General features: G+C 42.2%; 1 protein-coding gene across 3 annotated transcripts; it reads right to left on the bottom strand.

Moving 5' to 3' along the window:
* Window positions 1-440: 440 nt before the first annotated feature.
* LOC308121507 (stAR-related lipid transfer protein 13-like) lies at window positions 441-26,562 on the bottom strand. Of its 3 annotated transcripts, none has more exons than XM_080482767.1 (14): window positions 26,428-26,562; window positions 13,143-13,214; window positions 12,299-12,380; window positions 10,804-10,867; window positions 8,681-9,996; window positions 7,754-7,924; window positions 7,004-7,163; window positions 6,674-6,872; window positions 6,104-6,317; window positions 4,847-4,961; window positions 4,276-4,527; window positions 3,571-3,788; window positions 2,889-3,065; window positions 441-2,800 (listed from the first exon to the last, which is right to left on the bottom strand). In XM_080482767.1, the coding sequence occupies exons 1-14, from the start codon at window positions 26,549-26,551 to the stop codon at window positions 2,683-2,685; spliced, it is 3,282 nt and encodes a 1,093-aa protein (XP_080338893.1). In that variant the 5' UTR covers window positions 26,552-26,562; the 3' UTR covers window positions 441-2,682. The 3 variants fall into 3 exon arrangements, with proteins under 3 accessions (XP_080338893.1, XP_080338892.1, XP_080338894.1); XM_080482766.1 differs by lacking the exon at window positions 26,428-26,562 and adding an exon at window positions 21,208-21,662; XM_080482768.1 differs by lacking the exon at window positions 26,428-26,562 and adding an exon at window positions 14,632-14,739.
* Between the last annotated feature and the right edge of the window lie 1,007 nt (window positions 26,563-27,569).

Raw genomic sequence — 27,569 nt, forward strand, 5'->3', positions numbered from 1 at the left:
AGGAGAGTCGTCAGAGGAAAACCTCTGATGATCCTCTGACTGCTCATTTATTCAGTTACCTATTTTTTTTCTGTCTATGTCGCACTGTTATGTTTCATTACAAGGTGGTAACAGCACCACTCAATGGACGCCAAAGCATGTGACAAGTAAAAGATTACACGCACAAATAAAAAATCAAAATCTTTATGCTCTTGCTTTGCATATCTCTTCACACTCCATACAAAACAAGAAAAGGAATGGATGCAAAGTATATAACTTTGGTGCATTTTTTTTATTTTTACTTCTCATAATTTTCTTATAATTTTCATGTGTATTTCTAACCCTAACCTATATCAGTGCGATCTGCTGAAAACTCAAGCTACAATTCCTTGTAATATTAAAGTTAAATGTTTTATTTTGGAGTGCAGCATCTTCACACAAAGCGAGGACAAACTTTTGTTCAACTTTCAGTCTCTTTTATTTTCTCGTTCAGAAACGACGATTCTGTTCTCTGTCGCTTTGTCAGAAACAAGCGAACATGAATCATCACTGGTCTCAGATACTCAGATACTCAGCTACGATTGAAGCCTCTCCGCACACAGTCGAGAGCTCACGTCAGTCACTTACATGTCTGTTTTCTGGTTGCTCTCACTCACACACACATACACACACACACACACGCACTCACTCACTCAGGCACGCACACACACGCGTACACAGCCTTAAAAAATGGCATCCAGTCAGGATTATGGTGGCACTGTAGAGATATTATATCATTTAACACCATAGCAATGCTGCCTACAGCTGAAAGAAAATAAAATGCCAAGGCGGCGCCATGACAAACCAAGCTGTTTTGTCTACTTTAGTAGCATGGTGTGTGGAAAGTTCACATTTCAGCTTATCAATATGATAGGAGGACCCTGAAAATGACAATGTCCATTCTGCTGGCACAGAAAGCATTGCAGATATCTACAATAAAGGCTGTGCATGTAGTTCAAATGCAGATACACGGGCTCAACCACACACACACACACACACACGCGCGCGCACACAAACACACATCAACATGCATACAAACACACACACAAAGTTTCAAACCATGCTTCCCAGAAGCAGTGAAATGGTCTCATGTCTTAGACATTGTATAACATGACAGCAAAATAAACAGTGATAGTTTACATACAGATATAATGACAATAATAACTTTAAATTTTAGATTAACACTGAAAATAGTGAAAGAGAACTAAACCGACAGTGATATCCAACACAGGCTTAGCACGCTAATGGACCCGATGAGTGTCTCCCCTTTATGTGACTCTGATCCCTCATTGAAGCCGTTGCACCTTTCACACCACAGCACTGACATACACCCATACCGTACTGGTCTGATATAATGTGGTCGTTTCAGAAAAATCTTTCAAATTGTTTCACAAGCATCGTTTTCACTCTTTTAGGTACTGATTAGTACTGTGGTCTTTTTGAGATAGAGGAGATTTTTCCAAGATAGCTGCCAAAAATGATACCTTAAGGGGACTTTTCTTGTAGAAATTGATCTTCTTCAATTTAAGTCTTGATATTATTCAAAATGTGTTCCAGTTCACTTCGCTTATTGATTTTCTTTATATTGTCTATCTTACATTATAATACGTTTTCCACATTGTTTCAGTCACTTCCTACAGGTTATTTAGCTCATACTGTCAGATTTTTGTACTTTTTTGTCACTTCTTGTCAGTTTATTTTAGTTTCAAGAGACGCAAACTTAAAACTTGTAAATTTAACTTTTTCTCTGATTGAAAACTCAAGTGAGTGAAATATTTCGATGCCCAAATTTGGTGCGTGTATCTCAAATTAACAGCTGTTTTCTCTTATCAGCGCTATTTATTCCACACAGGTCTTTGTGTTTAGAATCTGTAGAATGCTTGTAAACAACAGTAGATTAGCAGTGTGTACGTGTGGGTGTAAACGCAAAGATCTGGGAGTAAATTAGTTTAATAATGATTTAATCTATTCATAGATATTAAATTAAACTTGGTTCATTACATAAAAATTTGATTACCACTTGTCAATGTTGTTTGTGTGATTTCAAAAATACACTGTGGTAATGTGGAAATATTTTGTCAATTAAATTCATCTTCCACTGGTCGGCCATGTCATTGTAACGAAAATGATTGTAAAGAAATTTATCTTATTCTGCGGTTTTATGAGTAAACTCAGATCCATGTATGTGGAATATTACACAGAAGATATTGAAGTGACGTCTCACCATTAACTCACCCTATATAGTATTAATCCTATGACTATATTTTACTGATGCTGGTTTAAAACTTTTTTTTTCCAAGTTAATGGACTAGACAATAATGATGTGGATGCTGATCTACAACAATAAATAAGGAAAATACATACAAAATACTATTCAAAAAAAGGTAAAATACGTATTTGACATTTGGATGTTGAAACCAAACAAAAGGTTTGTGGTTAAAATGGTCTAAATTCAAAATATAAATAGATATAGCAATGTTGTTTAAAGACCTTTGTTCTCTATATTTAGACTCAGTACAGTAGGGTAGAGTGAAGCTCCATATGACTACACACCATGAATTGACACCAAAGCCCACTGCCTGGATTTTTACCCCTCTGGGTGTCGGGCTCTCTGGCCCAGCTGCTCTGGCAGTGTGGACCAAGATAAAGCTTCACTTCCGAGGTTCAGTTTTTGGCCTCTGGGCTCGTCTGATCTGAAGGTAGAAAGGAGGAGCGGATCCTCTGGGCTTCATTCACACACAGGTGACCGAACGCCTTGTTGTACCATTCTGGAGATCTCCCCCTGCAAGCGAAAAAAAAAGAAGCAAATTAACCATATTATAAACTACACAGTTGATTGAAACAGTGAGTATAAAGCATGCGGTTCATACCTGAGGTCCACCCTGGAGATGTGCATGAGTCTGGTCCTACCCGACCCACAGGGCTCCAGGAGGTACTGCGACTCCAGCACGACGCCGCGCACCCCTCCGAGGCGCGAGCTGTCGTCGTGTTCAACAGACACACAGACCAGTGCACTGGAGCCTTTACACAGGTCTGTGCGCCAGGATCTGAAGGAGCACAAAGAAAAGAGTCATTTGTTCCATTCAGGACACCACAGCATGTCTTCAAAAGTCACACATTTTTATTAAAAATGTCATCATGTGTCTGTAATAAAACATGGACAGTTTGGACCCAGTTTATCACAAATGATGTGATAAAGGGTAATTATTATTTAAAGAGTTCCTCATAGGCTCCCCAGCTTCAAACAGAGCAAGGAGCTGGTAAGGTGGTGATGCTGGTGTCAAATTACAAGCATTGTGGTGCTTAAAGTCTAGCATACAAGCGCTTCTTCAGGACTCTAAGGAGGGCCTGGATACTTATGGAACTGGTTTGTTTTAGAGAACAGATTCACTGTGGAGTAACTTTTCAGCAATTTTTGAAAGAATAATTTTTCAAATGATATTTTTCTTTATTAAAGCAACTAGTGTGACTATAAATTCAGACTGTACGGAGTAGTGAAGCACTATGGCGTGTTTAACATTAAATAATTCTCCACACAAAGTAAGTATGTACCTTAGTACCACGTAGTCACAGCTGGGATGGGGTGCCATGTTGCAGCAGGAGTACTGGTACACGTCCGTCTGCTTGTCCAGGGTCTCCAGTATCTTCTCCTGCTGAAGTTCAACCTGCCACAGCGCTCGCTCTCTCAGCAGCCGCTGCAGCACCTCGGTGGGAGACGCCGGCACCTCGATGCACACTCGCCACCGCCTCAGAGGGTTACCATCTCCCACCTAAAACACACACACGGAGTACAGCGTGAGGGTGTGTGAAGAAAGTCAAAGACTTTGTGGATATTATGTGGCAGTTTTTAGAAAAAAAATAATATATATCTATATTGGGATGTAGTTTCATTTAACAAGTCTCTCTGGAAAATGAAAACATGCATGAAGGTCAAATATACATCATATTTTTATTAAAGGAGATCAGTCAATCTTCACAGTCATGTTTACATTAAAGCTCTGCAGCGCTGGATTACAGAGAACGACTATATATTGCAAAAACATTTACCCAGAAATGTATCAAGTCTGTTTACCTGTAACGTACAGTAGTTCATTAGTTAGTTTCCTTCTTTCCTTTCGTCCTGATTTCCTATTGACCCTTTTTCTTCTCCCCTTCACTCCTGCCTGTTTCTTTCATCCTTTCACCTTTCCTTCAATCCATCTCTCCTCCCTCCCTCCCTCCATTCCTTCCTTCCTTCCCTCCTTCATCTCTACACACCTTTTTAAAAGACAGCTCTGTGTTGTCAGAAGTGGAGCGAGACACCCATCCTTTGCTCTTGTCTTTGGCCTCTTTCAGCAGGCTTTGGATCAGCCTCTCCAAGTGAGCATGGTACGATCCTTCCTCATCGTCTTCTTCCACCTCAACGTCCACTTCCTCCTCGTGAGCCTTGCAGAGCTCTTCCAGCGGGGGCACCATCAGGTCGGCCTCCATGTAGGAGTTACGAGACTGGGTCACCATCTCCTCCGGTATCTGGAAAACGACCCGAAAATTTACATCACAGCCCATCAACTCAGAAATAAATATGAGGAGCAGAACACGGATGCTTGGTTACAGTTATTGGTTGGTACAACATTTCATTATCTTTCGCCTTGAATTCTGCAGTGGTCATTTTTTATGTTTAGGAGCAATCTCCTCATACGGAGTGAAGTAAAATCTATTTATTGCACACAATTAGAACAAGGCGCAGCATAATGACAGTTATTGTCGTCTGGAAATGTCATCACAACTACAAATTAAATCATGTGTTATTTTTATTTATTCTTTTTTTTTAAACAGAAATGACCCCGACCTGAAACAGTCGCTGACACTCGATGATCATGTGAGCCAGGCCCTGCGTGGCAGCCAGATTCTCATTCAAGTCTTTCTGATCAGGACGGCCTGTCGTGTACTTCCTCTGGATTGACCTGGATGAAGAGAAATTGTTCAGAAACAGGAGGAGAAGAAACAGAGGGCTGCTCATAAGGACTGACGACTTGTATACAAGCTGTATATCAGATAGAGCAACACAGATGGTTATTAATGCCATTAAGTTGTTCCAAAGGTTAATGCAAACATTAACCTTTGGATTGGAGGACAAATCGTACTGAGCCATAGCTGTCTAACAGCTTTGTAATGTTTTATCGACTTTCAAATATTTTTTAAAAAATTAGGCCATGGATGGAGAAAGTTTGAATTCTTAAAGTTTGTTCCATTGTCAATGTTAGGCAAAGACCTAATAATTAACAAGCTCCGGGAACCTTTATTTATTTCGGGTTTTTTTTACAGAATTTCAGTCTTTATACATCTCGAGCAAACAATCTATCGAACACAAGGAGAAATTGACATGTATTTGAGTTACTTTTGCATTAGATTGTCTTTTAACGAGTCTTGACAATGGAAGGCCAATAACTGGCATAAAACATTTTTTGAATTCTCTTCATTTGTTTTAGCGAAAAAAGTAAATAAGTGAAACCGGTAACAACACTGACTGTGATTATTTGTGCTGTTAGAAACTGTCGGGCATGAAATACAGGTGCATCTAAAAGAAATATTATCTGTGAAGTTACTTGTACAATCATCACAAATAAACCAAAATTCCAAGCATTTTAAAACTGTAAAACTTATTGTTGTAACTAGAAAAGAATTCTGAACATCTTATGATGCTTTTATCTTTTACATGTAGAAATACTGTACTTTTGATTTCGATGCCTCATAAACTTTAAATATTAATTAAGTCAATAAAATAAAAGGAAAAAAACATTCTGTCAGATTGTTATTGATGGTGAAAATGAACGTTTTAATCATATTCTAATAGATTTTCGATGACGCATCAGGCAGCTTAAAGAAAACTCCAAATTTTGTTTAGCATATGAAATTTTGTTTACTTTTTAAAATGGAATCTTTTACTAAAATGTAAGAATGAAGCTCCAAACAGATCCTGATTTGAATGGTTAATCAATTTAGTAATTTAGTTTTTTCATCACGTTGGCCAGAGTTAAATGGATGGTTTCTAATTGCACATATCTTAGGGATCAGTGTGTCCACGTGTATCAGTGTGCGTGTGCACCTCGGCGACAGAGTGTCATTCTTCAGGATGCTGAGGTGGAAGAGCGACGGCCCCAGACAAACGGCCAAGTTCATCGCTGTCATTTGGTTCTCCTCCACTAAAGAAGTGACGCCACGCAGGAAGTAGAGCAACGTCTGCAAAACCTCCCTGTTTTCATCCGGCATCAACAAAATGGCCGCTCTGACCGCCTGCAACCGCTGCTCCTTCGGGACATCTGGAGAGAGAGAGAGAGATGGAAATAATGGATGAAAAAACCAAAATGAAAAACTGAGATCAAAAGCAGTAAGAGGGAAGAAATCTAGTCGACATGAAACACTTCGTGAATTTGGATACCAAACATTGAAAACACAGCTGCTATTTAGTTTTACTTGTTTAATTAACATGGTTGTTCAAATCAGTCGACGTTCAAACTCGATGGTTGGGCGGAGCACCAGAGCAAAAGAGCTTCTTTGAAAGCAACAGAACAAAGCCATCACGGAGTTTTGTTGTTGTTTGTTGTTTGTTGTGTTTTCGCCGCAGCCAGCCTGGCACATAAACCCTTTTACAGCCACGTCCTCTGAGGTGACTTACACTGGTAAATATGCAGGAAGGTTTCCCCCAGCTTGCTTGTTAGCAGAGGTTCAGGCAGGTCTCTGAAGAATTGTTTGACCATGTCAGCCACGTCGTAAGCCGACTGGTCCTCGTAGCTCACGGAGTCGGGGCACGACTCGCACTGCTGCCTCAGAGCCTGAATTCGAGACTTCACACCGGACTTGCGGAACAGTCCGACCTGAGAGGAGGGCATCGGAGAGGAATCAAGACGCAGGTACGAGCTCTGTTTCATAAGCCCAATGTTTGAAACTTGAAACAAACAATGTTTGAGAATAAAATGTTTGGTCTTTGTAAAAGCCGTTTTCTGACCTGGTCCAGACAATGTGTTCTGAGGTGGCTGAGAGCCTGTTGTAAACACAGAGGGAGCGGAAAACCACAGCGCTGGACATGGACAATGAGGGGAACGCCGAACACACTCTTCTCTTTGTAGTCTGGTACCTTCATGCGCTTCATAAACTTGGGCACAGACCTGGGAGTGATAGACAGAAAACAATTAAGGAAGTGTGAGGGAGAAAGAGCGGCCTGTGCTTTCATTATCTCTCTCTCTTCATCCCGATGCTGGTCAACAAGATTTCCCCCCTGGGGGTAATAAAAGTGAACAGGGCGAGCTCTTAACAACACAAGGATATGCTTGTGTTAATAGGTCGAGCAAACTGACGGCGTGTGGAGCAAACTGGGTTTCCATTCAAGACTTGTGTAACATAAACGCATTGATGTTCCTGTTTTTTGGAAAACATGAATAAAGGTGTTGTTTATGCATGCGGTCCTGATGTTGTGGCTGAAGGGAACAATAAAAACAGAGGTCACTGTAAGACATGTGGAGGATTGTAAATTAAATGCAATAGAGAAAACAACAGTATGTTAATTCTGTAGTACCGGATATTATTGTAAACCTAAATGCACAAAGGTTTGTGATGCTCATGGCATTTTGTGAATTTCCTAATTCATAACATGCAAATTAAAAAAAAAAAAGAGAAACTAGACACATAGTTGAGAAATACACAGAAACATATGAGCGTGTTGATTTTTATGTGAGTGCATGGCAGTGTGTATACCTACCACGTCCAGCCATGTTTATTAGACATGGAGTACTTCTCCATGATGGCGGTGAGGCGCAGTAATGAAAACTTCTGCAGCAGGCTGAGCTGGCCTGCTGATTGGCTGCTGGTCTGCAGAGAAGACGCCGGCTGGTTGAGATGATCAGAGGTTCTGAAACTGGGCCATCGCACACTGGGACAAAGAGAAACCGCCAGTAAACAATGACAGAAAATGATTCAGGCTTTTCTTTCTTTTACTGGTTTTGTATGTTGTTGGTTGTTTTTTTTTCTTCCAGAAAAAGGACATTATATTGGCAGTAATCTGGGAATAGCTGAAAAAATAAATAAAGCAGGTGAGAAAACATAATGATTGCACTGGATTGCAGCTTAACAAGAGCTGATTTGGAGAGAAAATTTATCATTTTCACACAAAATATCAAGTATCAACAATTGTTAAACAAGATATATATTTATTTTTAAAAGCCATAGTAGAAATAACATTTCCCAGTGTTTTCCCAATGACAAGTATGTACTGATAAAATTAAATCAGCACGCAAAATCTGTTTCAGCAATGTAACCCTAGAGTCCAGTAGATGGTAGTGAAGAAAAAAAGAAATATATACAATGACTCTATATCACACTTCACATTCATCAGTACCAGTAGACTTCATCTTTAATAGTATGAAAACTATGGTCTTGGCATAGGTTTAGGTCAGCGATTATACTTAAAGGGACACTTTTCCACTTTGTTTTTTGCGTGACTGAACTGTGTTTGTTTTGACTTGTTGGGCCTTGTTGTAAGGGTGTCGGCCAGTTCCAAGATTTCAGTAATTACTGTGGTGAGTGCAATGTTACTATAAGCTATAAAAATTAGCGCCAAAACTGTAAAAACAGAACCCGCGTTGCAATAAACGATAATTATCCTTCAAATGCCTGGACAACTACTCACCGTGGTCTGGTCAGGGAGGCCCCGACTCCAGAGTCCCGCCTCTCCCGGCTGGTTCCTGTTGAATCAGTGTCGTTCAAGGAGACTCCGTCCCTCTCACCTTCGCTGGGGGTGGTCCTGCCCTCCCCTTCCTCCTCCCCCTCTCCTGTTTCCCCTTCAGGCAGCACGCTGCGGCTCCAGTGGTCTACTATTTGCTGCAAGCCGCTAACATGCTGGATGATATCATCCAGGTGTGGGAAGAGGTTGTCCTCTTTCTCCAAGTCCAGCAGATCTCCTGTGCTGGCATACAGGTGGGTTCCAGGCACGTTGTCATAAACGCTCACCCTGCTGCCTCGTGGAGCTCCGGGACAGGTGGGTTTAGACAGAGGTTTACCAGACCAGGGCTCGCCCAGGCCATTGTTAATAGATGAAATTTGCCGGTGTTTCAGGGGGCCGTTTTTCCTGTCACTCGGGGAAGGCGCCAGGCTTTCTATGGAGAGTGCTTTTGGAAAGGTGCCTGGCTTGTGGTCTTTAGGGATGTGAATGAGGAGGTTTTCATAAGAGTGAAACTGGTTTCTGCCAAACTGACTCTGACCCTCAGTCCTCTTACCCAGTGAAGGTAACTCCATATCCTCCAGGTACTTGCTGCTTCTCTTGCTGGCAGTACGTGGTCTCGTACACGCAGCCTCTTGTATACAGGGCACTGCCGTCTCCTCGCTGGGACTCACACTCACCATGAACGGGTCTTCACAATCCTTGTTCAGGGAGGTGGAGGAAACGTCCCCATCAGTTTGGTGGTTGTGTTTGCTGTGCTCTAATTGGCTGATAGGAGTACACTGGAGCATCTGCAATGCATGAGGCTCCTCCCCCTGTAACACCGGTCCGCTGATGACCAGCGGAGGCCTGCGGTTCAAGCTTTTCCGTCTTGTCGACGGCCCCCAGGTGCGCATCATTTCCATCCGTCGCAAAAACTCTTTGGCTTTACTCCGCCCCCCTTGCCCATGGCGGCTGCTCTTGATTGGCAGGGAGTTGTAGTGTGGGAGGTCCCTCGGTGGCTGGTAGGAAGCAGAGAGCGACGCCATGGATATGGAGTCGGGCATAGCAGAGGCGGAGTCCTCGCTGTGGAGCGAGGAAATCTCTGCGATCTCCTGCTCGCTCAGTTCCGTCAGCACACTCTCGCTGCTCACCGTGCTGTGCAGACCCTCCCCCTGACCCGTCGGGCTGCTGTCATTGGTGCTGTCCAACAAGAAGTCTTGTAGGCGAGACCAGCGTCGGCTGCTCCATTCAAATGTCCACCGTTTACTGATGGCCAACGGGTCATCCTCATCAGAGTCATCGCCCTGCAGATAGACAAATAATCTATTAGGTTCTGGATATTATTAATAAATATAACAATATTCAGGGTTGGAGATGTAACTTCAACTAGTTGCTTTTAGTCAAATGTACATTATTATTCATATTTTAAGACATATTCATAAGAAATGTGTCTTTAAAAAATTAATAAATAAATCTGCCAACTTGGCAAGTGTAAATTGTCTTGATTTCAAGACACAGAAACAGACTTTAAAAACAAGTTCTTCATCTTATTGATGTCACACTTGTATACAGCTTTATACATGACTTTTCTCTTGGTACTCCAGTTTCCTCCCACAGGTTACAGAAATAGTAGGTGCATTACATGTATTACAATGTAGCCATCATAATTATCAGTAGAACTACTTTACGTTGCTGAAGCTGCTTCAGGATTTTCAACAATTCTTTAATTGTTATCTGAGTCTTCATCAAAACTGATGAAGCCTTTGAGAAAAACAATGAAACAATTTGATGGGTTTTGTTGATATTTAGTTAAAAGCTTGCCAATATAAGGAGAGGGACAGGTTAAAAAAAAAAAGTATATTTCAAGATGGAGAAACTTAAAACCCACATTTCTCAATAAAGACTTAGCAACTTGTCAAACAAATTGATCGAAAAAAGTACACAAATACACTTTAGTTTTTGAATTGCGGCACTGCAGTACATGACAAGCTAAACTCATTCTGCAAAACATGCAAATATATTGAAGAAAAATGTCATGCCACCTTGCTGCATAGGCCAGATACGGCATTCTTGTAAACAATATCATGTTTTTTTTTTAAATAAAAACATACCTTCTTCTTTGGGTGGCAGACATCCAGTTTCATGGAGGCGCACTTATTTAGAGTATTCAGGCGTCTGCAAGACACAAAGTCACATGGTGAAGCTGATACACTGGTGCTGTTTTTGTGCCAAGCTGTGTGTATTTGAAGCCATCTGCATGGCAACACTGCTCACTTTCCCTCACTTATCTCACTTCCACCTTCTCCGTTTCCTCCCGAGCCCGATCAGTCTCTCTCAGACATGCCCTCTTCACTTCTTTGATCTCCTTTCCTGACTCTTCAACTCTCATCACATTCCGCCTATCCCCTCTCTCCCAAGCTGACTTTCCTCTTCCCCACTCTTTCTTCTCCTATTCCTCCTGCTCCTTCTCTGGCATCACTCCACTGTAACTGATCCTCACCCTTGAGGAGTGCATCTCCCCCGAAAGACGGTCTGCTCCTCCCCTCCACTTTTCACCCTCCTCCCTTCATCTGCTACCCGTCCTCCCCGCTCTATCCACCCACCATCGCCACCTTCTGCAGGGGAACGGCTCGTTAGGAGGGTGGTGTCTGTGCTGGTGCCTTATTAAAAACATCTTTCAGGGCTTATGACCTCTATCATTTTCAAAGATGTCAACCTCCAGCTGGAGCAAACCCTATTTTTTTCCAATGGTGAGTTGTTGCTTTATTATCAAGCAATAGAGCTGACAAACAACTGTTTGTTGCTACATCAGCCACAAAAATACCAACTGCTCTAAACAACATGCATCACTGAGTGCCTGAATACATAATCAAAATTTTAGAAACTGTGTTATGAGTGTATTATGTGTTTTACAGCTCAGAGAAAGTTTTCAGGGGGTCTTGTATATATATATATATCTATATATATATATATATATATAGATATATATATATATATTCACTTGCAGTATAACTGTTAAGAATCATTTGTTATAATGACCACACCCTCCCCTGCATTAGAAGCTGGACAGATGGAGGAACAGCAAAGAGAGGATAGAATAAAGATATGTGCCAAGTAAACATAAATGAAAAGGAAATATGGGATATAGGGGAGAGAAATGATCATAGATGTGTGCAAAGAGACTTAAAAACGCAGTCAAAGCCATTTGCTGGTATATACTGGATTCCCCTCCCTCTGTCCCACTCTTACCTTCCCACATTCCCCCACCCAGCCTGTATTTTGCCCCCTGAGGGTCTCTCCTCTTTGAATGGGAGATCAGAGCGCGGCAGAGGGGAGGGGAGGTGACTGGATCAAAGGCTGGGTGTCTGGGAGGGAGACGTGGATGGGGAGTTCATTAAGGGTCGAGGTCAGACATCTAATGAGTAGCGGTTAGCGGCAGACCGCAGGGACAACTCGGGGTGCTGAATGGGGAAGACTAGAAACGGAATCTGTGATTGTGCTGACATTAAAGAAGAAATGGAATGGAAGACAAAGAGAAGAGCTCTGCATGCGTACGTGAGGGCGGAGAAGTGTGAAGGGAATATGTCTTTGTGCAAATACCCTTACCGGCACAGAGGCTCCACCAGATCCCGGTCCAGAAAGTCATGGTCCCTTTTCACTGAGGAAATATCGATCGGAAACTGGGAATCTGTCAAAAGAGTCTTGTTAGTTGATGACCGAAAGACAACAGGAAACCGCAGTTTTGTCTGCTGGTTTACCCCCATCCACAAGTACACATTACAGGAGCTCGTAGCATTTCTCACAGACGGTGCCTGTCTGTTTTGAGAATGTGCATGCTAAGGAGGGACTGCCTGATTTTAAGAGCTGTTTCTTCGATTACCGGGAACCATATCCTGTTTGTGCTTCAACAGTATGAGGCCTGATGATCGTCACATGAACAAACTACTGTTTATAAAAGAAGAGGAGGGGAAGACAGAAGGCAGGAGGGATGGGGGGGGGGGGGGGGGGGGGGATGGAAAAGGTGGTAGGATGTTAAAAAATAAGGAATGACATGTGAGGGAGAGAAATAACTGGCAGGCTTTAGACAGGGAGATGACTGTCAGAAAAAGTGGTGGGCGAAGAAAAAAGGTGGAAGAAAGAAGAGAGGAGCTATGAGAGTCCCAGCAGTGATAACAAGGCCTTTCCCATGACCCCTCCCTCTGGACAGGAACTGAGGCCTCGAAATAGAACGAAGTGGCCCAGAAGACGGGGATGTGGAGATAGAGGGGTGGAAATGAGGATGAGGGAGAGAAAAGAGATGATGGAAAAACAACTGAGCATTGCGAATAAACAAAAGGAGAGATGTGAAAGAGGGGGCTTTTTGTGTGAAACAACGCAGCTGGATATAAGCTGGATTTCGACTGCTGTGCACATGTGTTTATGCGTTAATGTGCTTGTATATATGCCTTACCTTCATAGAGCTGAGCGTACTGAGGAAATCCCGCTGCTCTGAGCCAATCACATGCCTCTTTCGCCTCAATCTCTGTAAAGCAAAATAACAACAAAAGCACATTTAGAATAATGATATATTTATGAAAAGATCGAGAAGAAAAATAAAATTATTATAAATAATTAACAGCAATAGCCAAAAACAGCTTGTGATTTTCATATCCAGGAAACTCCCCAATTTATTCAGATTTCCTCTGGGAATTATGGGAGAACATGTTCCATCTGTGCAGTTTTCACACTTAAATCTAAAAATACTTCATAGACAGATAAACCGGGACAAAGATTAAGAAACGTACGAAGCACCACACTGTTTTTGTCATTGTCTCTGTCTAAGAGACTTGAGTATCGAGAGGAGGAAGATCTCTGAGAATGTATTTCTCCTCTGGGAATTCAGAGGAATGATGAGATTGGAAAAATTGGATTTGAGCCACGGAGGGACGCACTTCAACTGGAGGGGACAAAGGAAACTATTTACACTGTTTAACGTTATTTGCCATACTCAGAAATAACATCCAGCATCTCGGATACGCCAGCAGTTAAGTCTAAGCTGTTAATGCAACAGGCTTTATACATGGCACCGCACCCTATTAGGTGCTGCTGCCAGCACCATGAGGCATTTTACAGGCATTTGTTTTACTACTTTTTTCCACAAGCATATGCATTGCGCACGCAGCTAAAGTGGCAGCTTTAAAATGTGCATGTGTATGTCTGTGTGTGTGTATGTATGTTTTCTTTATGAGCAGACACTTATTAAACCGCTCTCTGCGGCCTCGCCGAGTGCTGACAAAGACATCTGAATGAAATGGTGCCAGAGATCGCGAGAGTTTTAACAGCAGTGTAAAAGACATTCTATGCACACTGAGACTTGCATATTCACACACACATGCATATTTTGAAATAAACTGTCCAGATAAAAGTGGGATCAAACATAAAACTATGATAAAGGATGGAATGGCAATTAAAGAGCAACTAATATTAAAGTTAAACTAATGCTTCCGTATACTATAGATCCACAAAACTCAATGATGTAACTGTCATCTAAAATTCAAAAATCAGCTGTTTGCGTCCTATTCATGCACAGTCACTGCTCTTATCTCACACCTCTGCAGAAGCCCCACGCTCATTCACTCAGTCATTCGGAGGTGCTGAGAGTGAGCAAAAAGAGGACAAAGTTCAGCCGGGCAATAAAAAGCCTCCGTCTTCACCATCAGAGATGAGAATGGTCAGAGGAAATGATCCTTTCACCACAATCTAGCAATTACATCTCTCTCCCAGCATTCTCGGCATAACTCCTCTCTCTAAATGATATATGAAGGAACACAAGAGCACATCATGAAAAATACTTTTTTTGCAGCTCTCTGAAAATAGACCAGAGAGTATAAAAGAAGCCTTTTACCAGAGAGAGGCTGAAGGGTGAGAAATGTGAAGAAAAAAAAAAAAAAGAAACTTACTTGAAGCCCTCATGGTGTGGGAGATGGCATGCTTTTATTTCTCTCTCCTGTGCTCAGACTAGTTTCCTCTCCATCCCATGACACATCCACTCGCTACTATGCAGCTTTCCATCAAGCAGCGGTGCTTCTGTACTTTCTTCCTCTCTGCCTTTCCAGCCCTTGTGTTTACAACTCTGCTTCCCTCTTGCAGCCTGCCCCATGCAGGTTTTCTCTTCCCTCTAATTTTCTCCTCAGCCTGCTCTCTGGCACTTTCATCTTTGTTAGGATCCACATACAATATCTCTCGACTTTTACACCTTCCTCTGACTGGCGTTGGACTGGACGTCCCTCTTCTTGTCACTTGCGTATTATCCCATCAATTATGTCACACATACTAGTCTTTCTAAAATTGTCATCATTTTAAGCATTTTAAAACCTTTTTTTTTCTTTCAGTTTCACTTCTTCAACATCTTCCCCTTCATCTGTATGACTTATTCCCTTCACTATCTTTCCCTAAACAAAAACACTCCCTAAAACATTCTCCATCCATCCGTCCTCTTTGCCTCCTTCAGCGACTCTTCTTCCTTCCTTCTTATGAAGCTCGCTGATGCCAGGATACCAGAGCTGCTTTTGCCCCAATCCCGTCCGAAGGGGAAACGGCTAATTTCAGCTGGCGTATGCATCAGCCGGACCCGGAGGTCACTGGCTGACAACTGGTGGACGCTAACTTCACATGTCAGCTCAACCTACTGGCAAAACTGGCAAGGACGCTCCGACCTCTGCTTCTTCCCTTCGCTCACTGCACTGCCTTGCAGACCAGAACAGTGTGAGGGTGGAAAGCAGTGCGCGCGCGCACATACATCTACACACATTCGGACATTCACAGCAGTCCAGATGTTGCCCCCAGTGAGTCAGAGAATGCAAAAAGGATGAGACAGTCAGACAGCTGGGGTGGGGAGGGCAGCTGAGATGGACAGACACCCTGTGGGAAAACCACGGGGGAGGAAGACATACCGCAAAAGACGTTTATTTACCGAATGGGAGATTTTTAGTATGATTGACTCTTTTTATTGAAGCCAGATTTTAAAATGCCAATCAGCGCACATGGAGAGCAGGAGGCATTACAAAGAAAGGAAGTGGAAATATTCAGAGTTTGTCTGCACACTACATCTTTCATTGTTGGCCATTAAAAAATGAAGAGCACATCTGTGGGCCACACCAATGCAAAACCGACATGCTGCATCAATACAATGAATATGTTTGAGTCACATACAAACTTGTGATGCTAATTCCAGCAAATATTCAAGAAATGAGCAATATCCTGTCACTGTGACAATAAATTTCGTTCACAAACTACCCAAGGCGGGATGTAGCCTATCTGAGTAAAGAGCTGTAGGTATCTGTACAACTGTGGACTTCATACTACCATATACGAACATCTGTGTGTAATTCAGTGCATTTAACATACAACAGACATAAAAAGACTGAAACAACATAGAACTAAATGAAACTACAAAAACAAAAACGAGAAGAAAAGGGAGAAAAAGAGGGAAAAAAGAAGAGAAAAAAAGAACAAACCAAAGCAAAGAAAAAAAAGAAAAAATTAAAAGAAAAAAAGAAAAGAAAGAAAAAAAAACAACAAGAGCGGGAGTCTTGGGACGAGGTGATGATAGAATTTCATGTCCCAAAACATCTATTAGCCATATGGCTGCAAGTTGAGTAAAAATCTTTTGACAATGGAGCAGATGAACCGAAAACATTCCCCATTTATGGACTTTTTAAGGAGACACATACACTCAAAGAAAAAACATAACTAGACAATTTTATATATTTTTTTTCCTATTGTCTATTCCCATGGTGCATTTTGTTGGTTTATTAGACGATGGAACAGAATTTTCTACTTTTTACAGTGAAAATATAATATTCTTTTAAGTAAAGTTTGCGTAATTTTGCCGCCTCTGAACTGCATGCACATTGTCTTAATGCACAGTATACTGTTTATAGCAGTGTGTTTGGTGTAATACAGACATGCTCTGTATCACACAAGCGTATGTAATGCACCTATTACATTCTTAACAATAGCACACATTTTTTTTAGACATGCATTGATTTTCTTTTTGTGTGCTGCATCTCAAAGTAATCAATACTTTTGAGGTCACTCTTATCCCAAGATGTAAAAATCCTACAGCCACTGGCTGAGCTATAAAAGCTTGGCGGGACATGAAATATATTTGTAATACAGTAAAATTCATTTTCACAAATCACGAGAGCAGAGTGGATTTAGAAAAAACACCTTTGTGCCATTAGTTTGTCAGATAAATCTGTAAAATAGAGAATGACAGTCCATACCAATAAGTCAATAAATACTGCTATTAATCAATTGGGATATAAAAATGATCGGCTGCAACTCTACCAATGTTACTAACAAAATTAAGGAAAATAAGCACTGTTTCTTCAATGAATGGGCCACATAGTGTCATCAGTATTTACATAAGAAACACAAAACCTTAAGTGGGAGCCAAGTGAAAGATTTTGCATGTGTAATTGGTAACCTGCTTTTATGTCTGTGCTAAAAAAAAAAATAGTGTCAAAGCTCTTGTCAGCGTGGGAAAAAAGAACTGCTATTTATCCATGTAGAATTTAATCAAAAGATTAATTAGTACGCACACGTGTTATTAGTGTGACACAAAACACTCCAGTACACACAGCCAGTCGGAGCTAATCCGAGTTGCCCACTGGGCTTCTCCCTCACTGTGTTTCATGTCACTGCATTCCTGCTGGGGGGAGCAGATGACAACAGGCGGCGGGCCACAAGAAGCCAAGAAGGTGGACAGATGGTGTGTGTGTGTGTGTGTGTGTGTGTGTGTGTGTGTGTGTGTGTGTGTGTGTAGGAGTGTGAATTTGGGCGTCCCGTGAGTCGGACAAAGGGGCTCTAAGGTAATTCCTTACATAACAAGGATGCCAGCATTGTTACATAATACACATAATACAAGCACCCCAATGTCCTTGCAGTGTTTTTTAAATGAAACTTAGCCTTTCTTTCCACTACCTTTCATTTCCTGCCCTTTATCCGGGGCCTGTAATCTTGACTTTCTGACAGCCTTTTCTTGATGTTATGTCTGTCTACTGCTGGGTCTCAAGAACCCTCAAGTGTCCTGCATGACATCATTTCCTGCTTTGAATTTCCCATGTGTCCAAAGCAGCATGTGAGCTAAAAACAGCAGCAGGAAGTTCCCAATTGAATGTGTCACTGAGATGATTATTAGACCGAGTGGATATTCCAGAGTCACAAAGAATGGAGTCCGAGATTGTTATGCTAAGTTTTCAAATCTGTATATCAATCTAAACTGATATAGGTATTTTTGATTGAGATCAGATCAGTCGCTACAAGAGATAGACAGCAAAGGGACAGTGATGAATACGAGTCTCACACAAACAGGATGCTTGGAAAACAGCCTTGTTCCCACATGCGCAAATGCACTTAGCTGTTCATGTATAAAGGTCAAGAAAACGCAGAGAAGAAAACTGTGAAGGAGGGATGGGAGCGAGAGCGGGAGAGGAAGGGAGGGAGAGAGGGAGGGGAGGACATTAAAGAGGAATATGTCTGTCTGTCTTGTGTGTGATGATGTCCAACCCTGAGGAATGTACTGTAAAACAGAATCAATACTGGCATGAAATCAGAGCAGGTCCAGACACAGAGTCTGCTGCGATTCGCTGCCCGGGGCCTGCAGGGTGTCGACAGCCACGAACGTACAAAATGACAGAAATGAAAGACTGGGCGTGAGCAATAGGCCCTAATTATTAAAAGCACTGGGGCTATGGTGAGCGCTAACAAGCTGGATTAATTGGGTGGGATAGGTATGAGACAAAACAAGAAGACGAGGGGTCATAAAAGAGTGGTTTCAGTTTTGCCACTTTCCCTCCAGCAGAGGGTGTTATAGTAATGTGTGGCAACACATACCTCATGGCTTCAGGCTATGATAATAGGACACGTCTTATTTTTCTGTACTGTGCAGTGATTGACTATAATTACCATCTGATTGCACATTAAAGTAATGAGTTTGATCAACATAATGCTGATGAACAAGCTGATGCTCATGTTTTGTGTCTCTCGGGCCTTGGATATCAAAAGGGAGAAAATATTATGAGAAATACTCACAAAAAATATAGTTAGCAGATTTTCTTCGGTCACAACCTTTTGTAGCCCTTCAATCGGATCATGTGGGATTATTTTTTAAAGGGATGCCAACTAATAATGTAAACTGCAATGTAAAATGATTCCCAGGAATAGCATATGGGTACATAATGAATTAATTTATTCATTAACAAATGTAACATGATCAGTTAGTTAAACCAGCATATCTAACAAAATGGAAAGTGTGCTGAACAATGGTCAATGCTACGCAAATCTTACATTGTTCATATGATCAATATCAACAGACAAATGATGACTTGGCTTCATGGAAATTGACTTTATAATGGCAAAAATAGGTGTTGGACACATCAAAATTATTTTGTCAATAGTTATGCAGTTGGGATTCTTTAGGAAAGGTCTGCAAACAGGAGAAAGAGTGCAACATGTGTTTACCCTGTACAACTCCATGGATGAAGGTTCATGGAGGATGCCACAAAACAAAACAAAAAAAAAAAAGGCAAGACTAATGTTTGCAGAAGTTGTCATGGTCAGCCAAAACCTTGTATAATGGACACATGACACCACTTTAGACTTGACTTGGGAATGTACTGCATCAATATATTCTGAGGCTACTAAATAAAAGTAGAGCTCACCCTCAGTGAAATGTCGTTTAGGTTAAACTATGCTGTGGGGCTGACTGGAATATGGACCTTGTACCTAAAGATAGATGCAAGAGACGTGTGGAGGCTGTCAGTGTGGCAAAAATATCATCAATTGAGAACAGGGGAGATGGGATTTTGTCATTATCAAAAGTAACACTTTTTTACATTTGTGCAATAAAGTTTAGAAATTTTAAAATATTGTCAATATATGTTGCTTTACTTGCATTTATTGTAATAATAACATTGTTGTAGAAAGAATATCAGGAAGATCAATAATTGAGAATGGATGGATGGATGGATGGATGGATGGATGGATGGATGGATGGATGGATGGATGGATGGATGGATGGATGGATGGATGGATGGATGGATGGAAACTTCCTCTACTGTTACTAAAACCACATTTAGGCATGATGCCACTCATCTCAAAATGAATCTGATGCACCTAAACTGTAAATGTACTTGATCAAAGACTAGCCCTTTTAAGAAATCTCACATTCAGACATCAAGTTTGCTGAGGCCACTGTGTCCTTTTATTTTTTTTTTCCAAACTATCTCGGACAACCAGCTGCTGAGTAGAGGAATGCAACAGGGGAGTGTGTGTGTCTGTGTGTGTGTTTGGGGGGGGGGGGGGGGGGGGGGATGAGGAAAGAAGAGTGTGTGAGTGCAAGAGGCAGGGAGTGAAAGTTTAACAAGTGATAGCATCACAGTGCGCAGGCACAAACTTGTTTCGCCATCTACATTCCTGTCATATCTCTCCCTGTCCTTCACACATTCATCGGATCTTCAGACGTCTCTTATAATATTTGGTTCGTGGAGAAAAACCAATCATCAGGAGGAGGCAACACCTAAGACAGGACTTGACACGCTCCGTCTTCTTCAGACCAATCATGCCATGTGTTATGAGACTCCCATCCCAATGCGCTTGGAAAAATGTCAGACTCGATAAAACATGAAGTCACGGCCAACGTGCATTTGTGAAACTTTGCTGTAACAATGTGTTCTGTTTTCACGCTGGGAAACATGACGCCACGTGACAGGAAGCTGAGGAAGCTACCAGTTGGGAAGGTGGAACGCAGACAGAAACAATAACACTACAAGCCCACTGAGGTCTGTTATGACTTCTTGAAGATTTATGAAAGACATCTTTGAAGCAGAGGTCTCTCCGCTTGTCCATCTGAAAAAATCCAGAAAGAACTTTGAGTACTTGTAATCTGAAGTGGATTCGCTCCGGTCGATAAAGTACCCTTGAAAAGCAGCGATGAAGCAGAAGATAGATAGATCAGGGATAAAAGCTGCATTTGTACAAAAGTGGTATTGTGTAAACTTTTAGGCAATAGACAATGAATCATATTTTGAAAAGGAGGAGGGAATGTCTCACAGATTATTTTCTCAGGCTGGATTTCATCTATCACTGAAGAAAAAACTAAAAGGGAATGAATTTTAAAGTACAAAACTCTATTAACGTTTGACATTATCTTTCGAAATGCAACACATGAAACATGCATGTTTTCTTTTATCAAGTCATCTGATTAAAATGTAATTGACTCTGTCACACTGAATCCCAGCAATACCTAACACACTCACTATAAACCCCTGTCTATATTTCTATCGTTTAAGTCATCTAAATAGCAGACTGACCAACCAAGTCGATACATTCAGACATTGTGCTCTCTTAAAACACCTCTAATGGTCGCTATGCAACAATTTCTGATATGATTAAGTCGCATTTGTTATAGCTGTGTATAAATGACTATTGTTATTATCATATCTATTATGCTACAGCTCTTTTTGTACTACCTCGTGCCAGTTTCCGTAGCAGCTGTTGGCGTGCAACGATGCGTGAGAGGCGCAGGGCAGAGCGCCGTCGAGGGGTGTCTCCCAGCCTCAGGTAGTACTCGTGTCCGTCAGGCGTCATGGCCTCCAGGCAATTTCTCTCGCTGGAGCTGTCACTGTCACTCTCGCAGCCATTACTGTTGCCCTTGGCGCGTTGATCCGCACTGTCCACGGTGTCACTGATTTCCATACTCCTCGTGGCTGTCAGATCAGCACTGTCCCGGCTGTCCTCAGTGCAGACCGTGTCAGCACTCTTTACGTCCCCCTTCGTTTTGTCCATACTGTCAGTGCTGACTACATTCAATGGGGTGCGTAGATTTTCCAGCGGCTACACCACCAGCCACATTCTCAACTTAGGCAGTTTGTGATGCGTTTGGACAGTCCACAGGATCCACGCCGTTGTTTACCGTCCCCTTGCTCCCGGCAGAATCTGCCCTGTCTGCACCTTCACAGTGTGCTGAGGTAGCCACGCCGCCCTCAATCACTGCAGCATCATCTGCAGCGGTCACACTCCTGGCGACAGCCTCCAAAACACAAGATCTAATCCTCGCCAACCTTCAAAGTCTTCCTCGCTCTTGCCCTGATGAGTTTGTTGTGTGAGCACTCCTTGTGAATTCCTGCCTCGAACATGTCCTCACTGGAAGCCAAGTCAGCTCCCCACCCGCCCGCCCGCCCGCCTCCTCCCTCAGACTCACCACAAGTCGAACAATCACACAGGCTTCATCGCACCACCTGACTCACACGACAGACCTCGTTCTGTCCCCCACGCTCGCACATGCCAACTTCTCAGCTGAGCTGGGAAGAAGACAAACTCATAGAACCGTTGCTTTCACGAGGTCGCTCTTTTGGTCACATGACCTGCAGCCAATGGCCCAACGCTCGGGGAGCGCTGCCCAGAGCTTCCTGAAGCTTCCTCAAGCTTCCTGAAGCTCTGCCAAAGAGAGTTTGGTACATGCCTGAGGCATTTGTGAATATTTGAGTGTGAGAAGGGCATATATCTGTGATAGCAGATGTGATCACAGCTGGGATCGGCCTGGAAAAAGTACAATCCCAGAGGCCATATCCCAATGTGAAATGGGAAGCGGCAGAACAATGGGGAGCATGTGGGTGTGTGAGACTGCACTCAGGAATGTTTGTAGGAGCAAAGCTATTGTGGCCAATGGTGAGTAGGATTATAATGCCATTGACAAATATGGTTCTAAATTCACACAATCAACCTCAGAGCTACATGACATTTAACATAACTCATCCAGCATTTATAACTCACACACTTTTTGCTTGCCCTCCCCGCTAGTTAACATTACATCCACCTAAATCTGTCATGGGCCATTTGTCCTAAGCTCTGCAATTGTCTGAAATCTGTGGCTACAAGTTGCCATAAAGTAACCACGTTAGTGGTTAAATGTATGGAATGCAGAGAGCAGAGGAAGGAGGAGGGAAGTCATACTTTGACCCAGTTTTGCAGAATAGTGATCTACCAGGAATTGAGGATATAAGCATTCATAGGTCATATGAATTCATTTCATGCAAGGGTAAGAGGTGAAGCAGGGGGTGCACGTGAAAAGTAGGTCATAGGAAAGTCATTCTAAGGTCAGCAGTTGGGCACATGCTCTATCATAACAGGCAAGTAATATGAAGTGAGTTTTTCGCCTGTGTGTTGTAATTCATAAAAACATCAGGAAATCAAACTTTCCTGATTAGAGTGACACAAAAATCACCTTAAACAATCAGTGGTAGGATTTGATTGCACTGCCCTCTTGAGGATATTTAAGAAATATTCTCACTAAGGAAAGTATGAGATGTCTTTGTTTAATTACTTAGACTGTCGCTCCAGATAAACTAAAAAAGGAAAATAAACTCAGGCCGCTTGCAGGACTCAGAGTAAACCTTCCAAATAATCCAGGGCACTGCAGGCTGGTACAGTAATGTTATAGCGAGCTAAATAGATGAGTGTAACTAGAGTGGCACTCGGCAGGGCTGTAGTAAGACGGCAGTAATATAATCACCATCATTTCCTGACAGTTACAGCAGGCGGAGGAAGAGACTAAAAATTGTTTATGCTTTTGTGCCAGGAAAAATTCAATTGAATACACAGGTGGAGAAGAGCTAACAGTAAAACAAAGTAGACAAACATGCAAATTCCATCTTGTGAAACTCAAGAAACAACTTTCAATACTACCAAATATAAGAGAAATTTGTGTTAAGTTTCTTTTTAAAAAGGTAATATGGTTTGATTTTGATTGAGATCAAAACACATGTTCTAAATTGATGACATATATTTATTTTGCATGTGACAGTTTGTGGTGGAGTTGAGCTTTGCTGCTCCATACCAATACGTCTCTCCAATGATCTGCCCTTCTTGTGTATACTGATGGCGTGGCTGAAATAACATATGGTAAATTCACTTATATAGCATGCTTTAAGCACTTTGGGTGTCTCAAAGCACTTTACAATGTAAGCCACACTTTCACCCATTCACTCACGACAGGGCAGTCATGCAATGGGCTTGCTCTCCGTCAACTTTGGGTTCTGTGTCTTACCCAAGTCCAACTCAGCACATGGACAAGCAAAGCACTGGATCAAACCACCAAACTCCTGAGCCGCAGCCTCCAACTTTTATAAGAGACACTCCTCATACAATTCAGTCAAATTGAATACTATTGTAAAGGAAAAACATCAAAAACCAACGGATCATGAGGGTTTCAGGAAAAAGCTAAGCTTTACTTTTGTTCAAGGAGAATTTACAGCATAGCCATAGCTTCTCCAAATGAAAGATTGAAACTGTGCAACCTTTGTCACTTTAAATCTTAAACCGAGGGAGTTACTACCACGAAACTGTTTGATCATCCAAGGCTCCACATGATATCAGATACAGACTGTAAGTTTGACAGCGAGTTTAGTTCACACCTCTTTTAAGAACTGATGTGTATTTGACAAGAAAAGAAACATCCATGACTGTTTTATTACAGTCAAACTAAAGTGACATCTGATGTGTTTTGGACAACACTTTTCTATAGGTGCATAAAACCAAACAAACCAAATGATGCTTCTTGAGTTGGGCTCCTATGTATTTCGTGGTGTCCTCGGGTTCTCTAGTACGTGGATGCAATCGAAAACTTCACTGCTAGAGTGTAAAATGATCTATTAAATTAAGGACGAGGCTGCTGATGGCGTTTTAATGGATTTAGGTTCGGTACAGAAATTCACATTGAACAGCTGAAGCTTGGAAACTTACAACACTGGATGTAATTCAACTACTGTATGTATCTATTGGGTTTTACTCAGAGCAGAAAACACCAGCCATAGAACATTTTACTGTACAGAATATTGAGCATAATGCCTTGTTGTGCTGATATGATCCAAGAGAGAGATTTAGGTTTGTGGAAATCATTTTGTCCATTACAAGCATTTTCTTATAAATCCTCAAATGCACATGAGTAAACAGCCGCACCAGAAACACTAATCTCACTGCCGAGGGGAGACCTGACCCACATCCATAACCCTAAAATCTGTGGAATTACCAACAAAATCCAGGTGTCATCATGTATTCTCACAGACAGATTAAATGGGCCCACAAATACAATTAACTTACCCAGAAGCTCATCCGTCCATTTGTTCATTAATGTTTTACCGTGTAATGAAAAAAGCTAAAAATGTGTCTTTCCGCTGCATCTGCAACTTCAGTGTTGCTCAGTCTGAGCTACATTTGGGCTGCATCCAGCAAGTTATTTCTCACTTTGCATCTTTCTGGTTCATATGCCAGTTGTTTCTGTTCAATCATAAAAAAAAAAAAAAAAAGATTATTTTGAATGTTTAAAAAAAAAAATCTGACTGACTCTGAATTTGGACTCTCACGATATTCCACTGCCCTGACTAATTCCTAAAGTGGAAAATGCACTGCTGAATACCGGCATAACTGTAAGGCCAGATGTGCACATTTTAAGGATTCCCCATCTCCAAATCTGATCCAGACAGATGTGAACTGTGTGCCTCTGAGCTGATGGGTTAAGCAGTAGGGTGAAGGAGGGGATGTGAAGGAGGGGCTGTGGGTTTGGTTTTGGGTGGGGAGGGGGGGGTGGCTTTGGGCTCTGGCTAGAAGACAGGATGAAGGGGTGATGAGGGGGTGAGCCATAAGTGAAAAGAGGATTACTGTAACAGCAGGTGCTCTCTGATGCTCTATTTCGTTAATATCCCTTCTGAAAACAATAATTGTGTATGAAGAGGCACTAAAACGACAGGCATCACAGTGATTACAATGCATGCAAGGCTGACATCGATTTTTAACAGTCCCTCAGTAGCCTTTCTGCTGGTGAAACAGGCAGTTTATCACAGCTAAGGACGTGAATGCGTCTGACAGGCAGACTGACTTTGACTGATATCTTGCTCTGTGTGAGAATGTTTAACATTTAATTTTCTTAAGAGGCGCCCATCTCTTCAATTACATTAAAAACTGAAGAGACAGCTGCAACACACACACACACACACAAACACACACACACACACCCACACACGCTTCTCCCTTTCCTTCCTCTCTGACGCACAGTTGAGCCACAGAGACGTCTTGTTCTGTGCATCCAAGCCACTGTACACACACTGCAAACCTACTGACCCACACAAACTTGCTGTATTAGCTCTCATATGGGATTTAACTCCATTCAGACATGAAATCCCCTCAAAATACCACACAGGTCACTTCTTATATAAAAAGCAAAGTAAACAGTCTTGGGAATAGAACAACAAAAACTGAAATGACTGGCATCTGAGACCCCAGCTTGACTCTTGTCCACAGCACATGCCTGCGCTGTTTTGAGCACTAAATTTGACAATGACCTTCCCAAAATAATCGGGGGAGCGCGCCGCGCGCCTCGCGCATGACGCGCCGGGGCGCACGACGCTATATGCAGCGCATCGACGCAGGATAAACTTTCGCCTTCAATATTCCAAAATCGTCCTAAGTAAAAAAAATATATATATGTCATATCTAACTGTGATACGAAAACACACGTTCATCCAGTCATACATCTATTTTCAGACTTGGATAGGGCTTTATTATGATTGATTTATTTCAAACTACGAGGTGATTTAAGGTTGAATCACGGAGCGGCTCAGTGAATATAAATAAACTCAGCAGTCCCCGTGTGGATTTATGTCCCACTTCCATGTGTGTCTCTTTCTCTCTCTGACCTGCTAGTCGTCTCTCCCGGACGTTTCTCCACAGCAGATCCCAAGCCTTGGACGTGGAGTCCCGCAGCTGCTCGCTGATCGACCGCCGCAGCTGCAGCTTGGCAGACTTTCGCCGGGTTGTCATTGCGGTGCAGCCGGACGCATATTCCCCGTGTGAAAACCCCCGACACGAAAGTAAAGCGCGAATCTTATTATTCCACAGTGAGAACGAACGAAGCCCCCGCTGTCAGGACAGGATGCCGCCGGCTCGTGCGTCTTGGCTGCCGCAATAGTCGTCACCGCTTCACCTGGTATCCAGCCCTCTCGTCTCGCGCTGCGTCACCTTCCTGCACCAGCGCAGGCGGATAAAATAAAACGTCCTACTCGCAGGATTTGGAGCCGCGAAAGATACACCGATCCGGCGTTTCCAGCCTCGTCTGCCCCCTGCACGACTCCTCCGCAGGCTTCGGCGGGGCGAAGGTGCAAAAATGTTTCAACATAACTTCAACATGTGAGGCTGTGAGAGATCTGACAAGGGGAGCCAGATGTGAGAGGCGGTTTCCCCCCTCCCCAAATCCAAGACTCTCTCTCTCTCTCTCTCTCTCTCTCTCCCTCTCACACTCCAAACACGTATGGCCCACGATACAAACCCACCCACTCACCCAAACAAGGATCTCTTTCAAACCCCCTGATACACACTAATAACACCCAGTCATACCAGACACTCACGTATACAACTTAGGACTGAGTTGTGTTGGAAAGCTTTCCAGGATTTGTCTTCTAATTCAGCCACATATCTGACCTCAAAGGGCAGCTGTCCACACTGTCATGACAGGCATTTTGGGCTCCAGCACGTGTTTTAAACTCCCCCCCACACCCTTTTTTTTTTTTTTTTTTAAACAAATCACTTAAAATCCTTTCACAAATATTCCAGTTATCAAAATTCAACAATGTGACAAATGATTAATTCGATCTTATCCTCTCTATTAGTTACTAAGAACAAATTTAAAATGTCACAAAAGTAGCATTCAAAAGCTGATTACAAATCAGTGGGCGGCTGTTCCATATTATTATTTGGTTTAGTCAAAACTATTTCCACTTTTATCATTTTGAGTTAATTCAAAAAGAATACCCAAGTCCAACCTGTTTTAAAAAAGTCTATT

The sequence above is a fragment of the Lipophrys pholis genome (genome assembly GCF_963383615.2).
Source record: "Lipophrys pholis genome assembly, chromosome: 16".
NCBI lineage: Eukaryota > Metazoa > Chordata > Actinopteri > Blenniiformes > Blenniidae > Lipophrys > Lipophrys pholis.

Excerpts from the sequence above, each read along its gene's own strand:
- LOC308121507 (XM_080482766.1), bottom strand. The coding sequence starts at position 21,523 with ATGGACAAAACGAAGGGGGACGTAAAGAGTGCTGACACGGTCTGCACT. Across the intron at positions 6,873-7,003 it reads GAACACATTGTCTGGACCAG|GTCGGACTGTTCCGCAAGTC; the intron begins GTCAGAAAACGG and ends CCCTCCTCTCAG. Across the intron at positions 6,318-6,673 it reads CTTCCTGCATATTTACCAGT|ATGTCCCGAAGGAGCAGCGG; the intron begins GTAAGTCACCTC and ends CTCTCTCTCCAG.